Source organism: Mytilus galloprovincialis, chromosome 5, assembly GCF_965363235.1.
Source record: "Mytilus galloprovincialis chromosome 5, xbMytGall1.hap1.1, whole genome shotgun sequence".
Taxonomy (NCBI): domain Eukaryota; kingdom Metazoa; phylum Mollusca; class Bivalvia; order Mytilida; family Mytilidae; genus Mytilus; species Mytilus galloprovincialis.
In genome coordinates this window covers 7,362,621-7,374,982 of record NC_134842.1, presented here as the reverse complement: position 1 = coordinate 7,374,982, position 12,362 = coordinate 7,362,621, and the positions used below count along the sequence as shown (strand labels likewise).

At 33.2% G+C, this 12,362-nt stretch overlaps 1 protein-coding gene across 4 annotated transcripts; it reads right to left on the bottom strand.

Moving 5' to 3' along the window:
* Positions 1-99: 99 nt before the first annotated feature.
* Positions 100-12,094, bottom strand: LOC143075053 (zinc finger HIT domain-containing protein 3-like). 4 transcript variants are annotated; one of them, XM_076250308.1, is made up of 7 exons: positions 12,031-12,094; positions 7,034-7,110; positions 4,162-4,193; positions 2,661-2,738; positions 2,153-2,200; positions 1,119-1,169; positions 100-308 (listed from the first exon to the last, which is right to left on the bottom strand). In XM_076250308.1, exons 2-7 carry the CDS (start codon positions 7,108-7,110, stop codon positions 115-117), a joined length of 480 nt encoding a protein of 159 aa, XP_076106423.1. In that variant the 5' UTR covers positions 12,031-12,094; the 3' UTR covers positions 100-114. The 4 variants fall into 4 exon arrangements, with proteins under 4 accessions (XP_076106423.1, XP_076106425.1, XP_076106424.1 ...); XM_076250310.1 differs by having other exon boundaries at positions 1,119-1,166; XM_076250309.1 differs by having other exon boundaries at positions 2,664-2,738.
* Positions 12,095-12,362: the final 268 nt, after the last annotated feature.

Below are 12,362 nucleotides of genomic sequence, written 5' to 3'. Positions count from 1 at the left end.
ACTTTATCTATATTCGTAAAAGTTTCTGAAGTCATAAATTTAAAAATAGCTCTACAATGCAATCAGCTGTATGGAAGACATCTGACAGAAAAAAAAACATTTGAATTTGACAATTTAATCTGAATCCATCTCTACATCTGGTGCACTAGGTTCAACAGTTTGTAAACATTCGTCAGCAAATTCCAGGAATAAAGGTTCATGCATGAATTTCTCCATTTGTTTGGCAGGGTTCGCTGATTTGGCCAAATTTTGTAATATTGTACGTAAATGTGGGTTCTCCAACATCTGTCTCAAGGGCACAGAGTGCTCTACAAAATAAGAGGAAAAATATTTTTAGATACTGTGTATAAAGATTGTTAAAGTCTTTCATATCATGCATATACATTTTGCATTGATATTTTTTTTTGTAATATTGATATAAAGCAGATAAGTTGAAGACAGAATCCAAAACTAAAAAGTCTAAAGTTAACATTTTGTGTACAAGTTGCTGTTTTCCCTCTTGAGCAATCTTGAGTGAACTACTCTGAAAATAAAACTTACATTGTTCACAGTTCATTTGTGCATATGTACACAGATATGAGAAATATTGTGAACTATATTTAAGTGTGTAACGTCGTAATTGTGACAATGGTGACTGATACCAACATATGTGAGTTGGCTTTAAAAGTGTACTTTTTAACTGGTGGAGCCCTTAAAAATGAACTACTTAAAAGTTGTATGAAAACTTTTGACTACCTCAGAAAGATTTTTGTGTAAACATGTCAGTTGTTGTTAATGCAAAAATGTGCACATTGATATACTAGTTCTAGCCATTTTCAACTAACATAGATGATTTATTAAAAGGGAGATAACACTCAATCTGCAAATCACAAAATATCTTGGGAATTTAGTTAAAAATCAACATTCATATAAAATCTATGATATGATTGCTGCACCAACTATCTCACAGCACCTAATAGCTTTTCTGTGCTAATCATTGAGCCATTGCTTATAAGATTGAATCTTTGAGACTAGAATGATAGAAAATAAATGTAATCTTTTTTTCAGAATGACAATGAAATCACTGAACTAATTCAATTTACATCAATAGTTGCATAATAATAATCAAAGTACAATACCTAATTCTTCCAATTTTTCTACTGAAACTCTATCTTCTGTTTGTTCATCTGCTAAGAAAAATAAAAGTATTTCTATAGATTTGATAATATTTCAACAAGTTCAAACGGTAAATCCATGTATACAAATAAATGAAGTAATACGAAAAATACATTGGGACATATTTGCTAAACTATCACATCACTAATTCACTCACTAATATTTAAAACATATTATGTAAAAGTAGTACATGTACTACGCTAACAAAAATAGTCCTTTTGATGTCTGATGTTGATGAACTTACATGAAAGTAATTTTTGGATTGGGAAAAAAATTATTTTGATCATTTTGAGCCTATATTAAATTGTGCATACTATTTGCGGAAAATGAATTTCATTTATCATGTTTATGTTTTTGTGAAGTCATATAATAGCCAATTTTTAATTATTGCAATATAAGTTGCAATATGACACAATATTATTACAAATTGACAAACGAGTAAGATAAAGCAAAACAAAAGACTTCTGATAAATGTTTCTCTCTCTTTAGATGCCACATCACATTTACTCCCATATTTAGAGCAAATGTAAAAGTATTCCTACTCAGACGCTCAGTGTCGCTGTTAACTAATGCTGAGTTCACACGTAATTCGAATTCGATTCGCATTAACTAATTCAAATTAGTTTAATTCGCATTCGAAACGTTTAACGTCCTAACGTCAATTCTAATTTGAATTGGAATGGGCCTCAAATTAGCTTTACTGTCCTAACGATGTTAACTTTTAATTCGGATTAACAAAATGTGAATAAGTTAATTCGAATAAATGCGAATTAAAAAAGAAAAGTGTGTGAACGTGATTAAACTGGTGTTTGAATTTACATGAATGTATCTTTTTCTGATTTTATATTTATATTTTGATCCTTTCAAACCGATGTTTGTATGGTAGATGTACTATAAAATAGTATGCTAGTTAATATAGTTTCAGTAAACCAACATGCTATATTTAGAAGGACTTCCAGAACATCATGTGTAACTACAAAATCAAAGTACTGAATACCTAATTCTTCCAACTTTTCAACGGAAACTCTTTCTTCAGTCTGTTCAACTGTAAATATATAGAAAAGCATTGTATAATTTGCGAAAATTATGTCAAAAGCTAAATGCATGTATACAAATAAAAGAAAGTCATAAGGTAAGTTGAAACTTCTTTGCATATAGTCCACAGTTTCATTTCTAATTGGTGTTATCATTTTATTGAGAGCAACACCCTTTTGGAAACACAACTTAAAAGATGTTGTTTGAATTTCAATTTTTTAAAAATCTAAGCAAACTAAAATAAAAATGTCAAAAGGTTAATGCATGTAAACAAATAAAAGAAAGTCATAAGGTAAGTTGAAACTTCTTTGCATATAGTTCAGTTTAATTTCTAATTGGTGTTATCATTTTATTGAGAGCAACACCCTTTTGGAAACACAACTTAAAAGATGTTGTTTGAATTTCAATTTTGTAAAAATCTAAGCAAACTAAAATAAAAATCTAACATACATCTTTATATCAAGCCTAACTACCTGAATGAATAACATTGGTGTCTTCTTCACTCTTCTTTGTTTGTTCTGTCTTGTCTCTGGTGTCTTTGCAAGCTTCTGTGAATAACAATGAAACTGTAATTGTTTTTTTGATTGATGGTGTTTTAACGCCACTTCTAAGCACCGCATTTAGACTATTTCTTGGCAGCCAGTTTTTATTGGTGTAGGAGGCCAGAGTACCCAGAGAAAACCACAGACCTTCAAAAGGAAAACTGACTATCCTAGTCAATTAAGCTTGGAGTCAAGTGCACCCGCATGAGCGGGGTTTGAACTTACAACCTCAGTGTTGACTGGCTAGTGATTACAGTAGTAACTACTTAGACAGCTCAGCCACTGAGGCATCTTAATGAGGTTGTTTATACCAGTACTGGTATTAGTATTTTCAATAATGTTTTTGTGAACAATGAAATTGTGTATACCAATACTTGTATTTTCAATAATGTGTTTGTGAATAACAGTGAGATTGTGTATACCAATACTTGTATTTTCAATAATGTTGTAACAATTTAAGGCTATTTGCATGGTTTGTGTACACTTCCACTCCTGTTTTGAAGTACCATACATTTGTTTAAGAATATACATTAAGAAGTTATTGGTTTGAAAATGGTACCTTGAGCTCTTTAAAATTACCTAAAGAGAGGGATTTTCTTTAAAAATGAATATAAGATAGAGGATAGGAAGGTGATTGTTTTAATCTATATTGCACATTTATTTTATTAGAAGCTGGCATATACATGATAAATCAGATTCTCTATAATTCCTGAAAATTGTATGCACAAGGTGATAACATGTCTTGGATAGCTTTGTTCAAAACTTTTTTTTGAATCTCTTACAAAATAACACCTATAAACTGACTTTTGTTGGTACATTTGTATTTTCATTATTTTGAGAAAATAATGAAATATTTGAAATCTGAAATAGAGTTCAAGCATTACTTTTTGAAACTTTTTGAAATGTTTAAAAAAAAACAGCACACAAATGCTTTGTCATTGGCCTAGTAATGCTTATAGATGCAGGCATAATCTAATTATCAGTAAGCTTTTCAATGTTTCTAAACAAGTTAATGCTAGAATGCTAAGTACTTTCAAATTAATCATGACAATATAGTACAGAATGAGTTTGAAACTGTTAGAATTATACATGTACTATAAAAATTATAACCATTATAACTAAAAACTGAATATCAGTTAAAAATATTAAGTTGTGATATCTTTAACAACATAGTTATCAACCTTCAACTATGGCAGGAATGAGTAAGATTTGAAAAAAAATTGTCTGCCATAAAAATAATAATAATACTGAAAGTGATGTTAACCATTGACATTATCAATGAATCGATCAATCCATCATGTATTTAAAGGGTTTGGTATATAATCAATGACATAAAAAGTTTATATATTTTTTAAATTTAAATAAATATTACAAGATATACAATACGTCATACCAATCATCCCAGAAAATTCTAGTGTTTAATTCATACCTTTGTGTTTTTTGTAACATAGCAATGAGCAACTGAAAAATAAAACAGAAACAAAATAGTTATGTAATCAGATCTAGACAACCATGCACAAGTATATTTTTCTTTAATCATATGTCTTGAAACAGTTTACGACAATGTAGTTTACGAGAATGCAGTCCATTGTGGTTCTCAATACATAAATTATACTTATAATTAAAATATCTATTGGTTATACCTTTACAATTAAGGTTAGGAAGGGAGTCTACTTTAATTTTATACCACAGGAATATTTAAATCTTTATATTTTAATTTCTGGTGGATAATTGTCTCTTTAACAATCATACTTTTATAATGCAAGTAAATATAACATTGCAAACCAGATAAAACCATCATCTGGTTCATAAAAAAGTTAAGGTTCATTAACATACATGTGGATATACTGTCAGATGGCATGCAGAGCGTCTTAGTTTAACACACATTGACACAGATGTAACTTTGTTAAAATGAAAAACTGGAAAATTCACCCTTTTTTAATGACTAAAACCCCTTAATTCGGAAACATAAAATCTAAAATTCATACTAGAGGCTCTAAAGAGCCTGTGTCGCTCACCTTGGTATATGTGAATATTAAACAAAGGACGCAGATAGATTCATGACAAAATTGTGTTTTGGTGATGGTGATGTGTTTGTGCATCTTACTTTACTGAACATTTTTGCTGCTTACAATTATCTCTATCTATAATGAACTTGGCCAAGTAGTTTCAGTGGAAAATGTTAGAAAAAATTTACAAATTTTATGATAATTTTTAAAAATTGACTATAAAGGACAATAACTCCTTAGGGGGTCAATTGACCATTTCAATCATGTTGACTTATTTGTAAATCTTACTTTTCTGAAAATTATTGCTGTTTACAGGTTATCTCTATCTATAATAGTATTCAAGATAATAACCAAAAACAGCAAAATTTCCTTAAAATTACCAATTCAGGGGCAGCAACCTATCAACCAGTTGTCCAATTCATCTGAAAATTTTAGAGCAGATAGATCTGGACTTGATAAACAATTTCTCCCACTGTCAGATTTGCACTAAATGCTTTGGTTTTTAAGTTATAAGCCCAATACTGCATTTTACCCCTATGTTCTATTTTTAGCCATGGTGGCCATCTTGGTTGGTTGGCAGGGTCACTGGACACAATTTTTAAACTAGATACCCCAATGATGATTGTGGCCAAGTTTGATTTTATTTGGCCCAGTAGTTTCAGAGGAGAAGATTTTTGTAAAAGATAACTAAGATTTACGAAAAATGGTTAAAAATTGACTATAAAGGGCAATAACTCCTAAAGGGGTCAACTGACCATTTTGGACCAGTTGACTTATTTGTAAATCTTACTTTGCTGAACAATTTTTCTGTTTACAGTTTATCTCTATCTATAATAATATTCAAGATAATAACCAAAAATAGCAAAAATTTCCTAAAAATGGGTTGTCCGATTCATCTGAAAATTTCAGGGCAGTTAGATCTTGAGCTGATAAAAAATTTTACCCTATGTCAGATTTGCTCTAAATGCTTTGGTTTTTGAGTTATAAGCCAAAAACTGCATTTTACCCCTATGTTCTATTTTTAGCCATGGCGGCCATGTTTTTTGATGAAATGGGAATTAAAACACAAACTTTATTCTAGATACCCTAGGAATCAATCAGATGAAGTTTGGTTTAAATTGGTTCAGTTGTTTCAGAGGAGAAGATCTTTGAAATAGTTTACGACGACGACGGACGCCAAGTGATGGCAAAAGCTCACATTTCCCTTTAGGAAAGGTGAGCTAAAAAAAACTAAAGGGAGCTCACATCAATAGATATAAACAATTACCAAAGTTTTATGCAAAATGGTTAAAGTGCTTTTGATAATGTGTTTGAGTTAATGTCTGACATGTTGACGACGGACGGACAGAGGAATACCATAAAACATCCTGTAAATGGCCGTATAAAATTAAATCAGGAAACATTATTTTGTAGGATTGCTTGTTTATTTGTTATTCATTTTTTTTACATTGACATGATTGATAGGTTTCAACTTTCTTGACACTATCACCATGATCACCAAGAATGTTAAGATAAATGCTATGAGATTTTTCTCCCTGGGTTACCAAATTCATGTTCATTATATATATGCTCCTTTGGCTTCATAGTTCATAAGTTTCTATACCATGTATACACAATGTAGATTGCAAATTTGTCAATGAATGTGTTCAAAGTTTTATTCAATGTAAAACAATGTGACACAAAATACAGTTATGGCCGCTGAGGAGTTGATTCATAAAATATACTTTGGTTGACAATTTTGGATAATTACCAACTCAAAGGGCCATAACTGTTTTGTCATGTTTATTATACCGAACAAACAATTAAAAGTAATTAAAATATTGTAATAGATTGTCAAAACACTTACATTAGAAATTGTTTTGTGTACATTAACATTTTTGTATATACTCTCATCTGTAAATGTAGATGGCCCTGAAAAGGGCTGTTTATAAGAGATATTGTCAACACTAGATGAATTTTCAAGCCTTGTTTGATCTTGATTCTTCGTTACTCAAAGGGATTCTCACCTGGCTGTTGCCATATTTGTTTTTGTTTATCAGACGTTAAGTGACGTCATACTTTATAATTGGGAGTTAACACTTGCTCAATGAGTTACTAAAAGGGTTATTCACCTACAATGTAGGAATAATAGGGTTGTTCAATGGAGGCTTTAATTTGTTTGGTTTAATTAGCGACCCTGCCAATTTTTGGAAAACTATGAAACATAATTCTGTATTAGCCTATCAAATAATTATCATATAATTCAAGGTATAATATTAATAATAAACAACAACTATAAATAAATGGCCTTACTATTTCAGAAGGCAAGCTGGACATTTATATTTGGATTCATTTTCTGTGCAAACTTCACACACTTGCTTTTTTGTCATCTGAAAATATCAAGAAAAACATTTAGCTTCATTCATTTGGGTTCAACATATCAAATAAAATAGTTCAAAGTTTTCTATTGTTGTGTTTATAAACATGATTAAAGAAAATGTGTGTGTGTGTAGTTGGAAGTCAGATGGATGCAACATTTAAAACAGTGTCTGCATATACCGGTATGTTAATTTCGAAAATAACTTTGATATTATTTTATTAACCCTATACATGTATATATATATACAGATATATTATATATATAGGTAAATAAAATAATATCAAAGTTATATACAGATATTGATATATATATATATAAATAAGAAGATGTTGCCAATAAGACAAGGCAGCACTTGCACCTGCAAAGTGGAAAGTGATTAATAAAAGTTGCAAAAACTTGTTTCCCAAATCCACTATAAATAAATATGTTTAAACTAAATGAGACAAATCACCACAAGAGACAAAAGGTACTTAACATGATTAAGGCCCTACAGTCTAATCCTTCAAATTTTCAAAGACATATTGTGTTTCGTAAGCATGGTAGACAAATGTAAGGACAAATTGATATCATGGATATAGTAGCCATATAAAAATTATTTTTTATATTATAACTATTCTAACTTGTCATGCATGCATGTAAGTAAAATTCACTTTATTTCATTCGGATGCCAAACTAACCAGGTGGCAGGTCCTGTTTTGAGTGAGTGCCGAACTGGTGAACATTGAGATTCTTGAGAAGAAACATAAGCAGCTGCCCGAAAAAACATCAAAGAACCAAGCTATAAGACACAAGTCAGATTGAATATGCGTTTGCTGTTTGGAGCCATTTGTCCAAACAACATATTACAGCCATTGAATCTATACAACAACAGGCAGCAAGATTCATCATGAGTGACTACAGGAGAGGTAGCAGTGTAACATCAATGCTTTAACAACTAGGTCCTGTAGAGCCTGCGGTCACGAAGATACAAGTCCAGCTGCATATTGAATTAAATACCATCACTATCACTACAGTTAGTTCACCTAGCAACCAGGGGACACACACAAGTTCCCGTAATTTTTTTACATCATAATAGAAAATATCTGATTCTGACGACATAATGGAAAAGTGATTGTTGTTTGACGCCAAAAGTTCAAGCAGAATATACTCTTGGGTCAGGCGGTACAGATTTCCAGATGGCGATAAGGAGTATAGAAAGAAGACCAGGTATATCGGGTGATAGTCCGAGATTACTCTGACGTCCAACGGCTGTTTTGTCAGACAAGCTGGGGCCGTGGGACGTCAGAGCTCGTCCCATATCAAAAAGTGGATATTTGCCCACCTAAAATAGATGCGCTGCTTCGTGGCTTCTGATGCCGACTGACGGCCTTGGAATTATATAAATCGGGCATCAATCTGTTCATTTTTCATTTATCTCTTCATTTATGTAAGTTTCACCTACCTGCGAACCTTTATTTTTCCATATTTTAACAGTTTTCACAGTGACCCATCGATTTCAGCATTTAGACTTTCACTTTCAAATGGACGTCAAGTTACGAGAGAGTTCGTGGTCTCGAGACTCAAAATTTGCAAATATTTATATTTTTTCACCTCCTTTATGGGAGATCGATGTTTAACATTTAGTAGCCAACCACGATTGTTCACCTCCTTTACAGGAAATCGGTATGAAGAATTTAGTTCCGACCACGTTACAATCGGAAGCTCTTGGACATTTAGATAACTTGCATCGTAAATGAACGAGGTGTTACATTATGGTCATTTGCATAAATCATCACTATTTTCTCGTGGTCACGTGATTATCTTTGAAAATTAAAGGCAAAATGCCGAAATCGATGGGTCACTGTGAAAACTGTTAAAATATGGAAAAATAAAGGTTGGCAGGTAGGTGAAACTTTATACATAAATGAAGAGATAAATGAAAAATGAACAGATTGATGCCCGATTTATATAATTCCAAGGCCATCAGTCGGCATCAGAAGCGACGAAGCAGCGCATCTATTTTTGGTGGGCAAATATCCACTTTTTGATATGGGACGAGCTCTGACGTCCCACGGCCCCAGCTTGTCTGGCAAAACAGCCGTTGGACGTCAGAGTAATCTCGGACTAGAGTTATCCAGCAGCGCTCACCCTCTCCTTTACCTAAAGACTGGGAGAAACTCAAATGACTCAATTAAAACCTCTATATTGGAGTCAACTAGGCAACTCAAAATCGAGGACAAATGAGCAACAAGAACTTTGCCAGGAAACCATTAACCAACTCATGGGAGACTGCACACAAGAACAAGCAATATCGTTTACAGATGGATCATGCTTAGGGAACCCAGGACACTGTGGAGCAGGTGCAATTATCTATGCTGAACACATTAAACCTGCTGCCAGATTACATAGACCTGTGGCACAAAGAGGATCCATCCTTCTGGCAGAACTCATAGCAATTCTCATGGTCCTAGAATACTGCATTACAGAAAACATTTACAATGCAATACAAAGAATCAAAATTTTCTCTGACAGTCAAAGCGCCGTGGGATTACTTACACTGAACTGGGCCCCAAACAGCTACATCTCCGTAATAAGAGAAATAAAAGAAAATATTGAACATCTTAGGCAAAAAGGACTCAATGTAATTGTAGCATGGACACCAGGACATGCCAACATAGTTGGTAATGATGAGGCTGACATCCTTGCAAAAACAGCGGCAGAGGAAGCAAAAGAATAAACGTATTTACACTTTTGGTATTTAGCTGTATCTTGCCTCCGAATGCCCTTAGATCGACTCCGAATCACCTTTTGACGTCAAGCAACAATCACTTTTGAATTATGACGTCAAATATTTTAAATTATGATGTCAAAGTTTACGGGAACCTGTGTGATTTTACGTAATGGCGGACAAATTTGCATACAAGTGTAAATACGTCTATTACCACCGGAAAATAACGTCATAACACTACAGGACGTCAAACAAGCAGCATACAAAAGTACAGGAAATAAATGGCAGAGAAGATGGGAAATATCTGAGAGAGGCAGGGACCTTTATGAAAAAATACCAACTACAAAACACTCAATCATGTCAATTGTGTATGATTTCCCAACTAAAAGACATTTCAGTATATTCGCCCAACTAAGAACTGGCTATACAGAACTGAATTACTACAAGAACCGAGTAGGCCAAACCAACGCCATAGAGTCATGCAACTGTGGAACACCTGAAACGCCTCAACATTTCCTTATGGAGTGTCCCTACTATGAAAACGAACGAGAAGATATGCTACACCAAATATCCAAAGAGGTCGGGGTCAGAAACTTGAATTTAGCTACTATGCTAACGAGACTGGACGGCGAGAACACAGAAGAGACAAAAGCCAAATTACAAACAGTGGAACATTACATTGACAGAACGGGCAGATTTAATACTGCTGTTCCTCAATCCCAATCTTAACCAGCGAATACCAAATTTAGGCCTAAAAAAAAAAAGTTGTGTTTCCGGTCACCTGACCGACCGTCTTTCAGACCCCCGACTCAAAAGTTTTTAAGGCTGATGTGGGAAAAAAAATAATTTGTATACCTACCGACCGTTTTTTCTGAAAGAAAATAAAAAATTCTAAGTCCCTTGATCTTTTTATTGCCCCAAAAGAAAACAAAGCTAATTTAAAACTTGAGGCTTATTTTTAGAATGTACTGGAAAGTGGAATCTTCTTGGCTAATTATATATGCGGGAGCATGCGCAGTAGTTATTTTCGTTTGTCAGTGTTTGAACATGGCAACACAACGCGTCCTATTCAATGTTTAACATGTTTAATGCGGAAAGTGTGACCATTTCGCGGAGAAAAAAATATTTCTAAATTTTACAGAACATGCAGAAAGTAACACCTTTTTTGACATTAGCAATGAAATTCATCCAATGTCTAACATCGATGAAAAAAAATACACAACACAAATTTTGTGCTCGGCCATCGGCAAAAATGACCGGGGATTGATGACAATAACACGTACAACTGTTGGAACAATGCAATCTTTTGGAATTGAATTTATCAAATTTTCATGCCAGACCATCCTTCAAAATGAACATGATATTAATCCATCTGAAACTGGTCAGCCAATCAACGCTTTAGACATTCTGATGAAAAGCCACAAATGCTTTGCCAAAAAAAGTGTCCTGCCAGGTACAGTGTATACAATATATTTGTCTATCTGTAGGTTTGGGATGATGTTTGGTTCATGTTCCTATAAATGAATCTGCCCCACATCTTCTCAATTTCTTTCTCTGACAATCCCAAACTTTTGGTCCTGAAATAGGGGAATTGGGTTTAAAAAGCTTATTTCCTAGGGGAAGTGCTGCCCAAATTTTTTTTAGGTTTTGACTGAGTTTTATTTCAGGGGTATTTTAAAAGGGGGTAAACTAATTTAAAAAGTTATTTCAGGGGGATTTTAAAAGGGGTACACTAAAATTTATCTCAGGGAGATTTTTAAAGTGGGTAATGAATCTCTTTCTATTAAATCCCTTACTAGTGTTCGTGCATTTAAACAAAACCGAGACAGCAATGAAGCATAATATTATAACAAAAAAATTAAAAAAAAAAAAATCCCTACCTACCATGCCTACCGTTCCTTCAAAATTTCAAGGGGGTGATCGGAAACACAACATTATTTTTTTTAGGCCTTAAAGCACAGAGAAGAAAATACATCGAGGAAAACGCACCAGAGAGGAAAACCATACAATGGGACAATTCGTGCCAACAGGCCTTAAGATTGAAGATTGAAGATCCTTTGACCAATCTGAAACGCCTGAAACCACATGCACTTGTTTCAAGTGCCTGTGCCTGAAACGGGGCACAGGTACTTGTTGACAGGATACCCTTTGGGTGCCCCTGAGTGCGAATATCCAGAATGAACCCCCATGTAAAAGACGTTCATTTAAATTTATGCGACCTACTATACAATTTTGTCAACAATTCTTTTTATAAACAAATCACACGTGAAGTTGTGGTAAAGTGTGACTCTAAGGTCTGTAACTTCGAACATTATATTTTATATATAGGAGTACATAGTATCGACAGCTTCCATTTTTGTCTATTTCAAAAACTACTTTCTGAATTCATTTTTGAAATTAATTATGTAGAAATTTATTTATGCATACAGATACGGAATTTATAAAAAAAATTTGTTTATAGCAGATTGACACTTTACTGCATAATATTTGATATGCTATGAGCCAATAATTTTTTTATACACTTTTTATTAACTTAGAGCCTCCCAAAAATAATG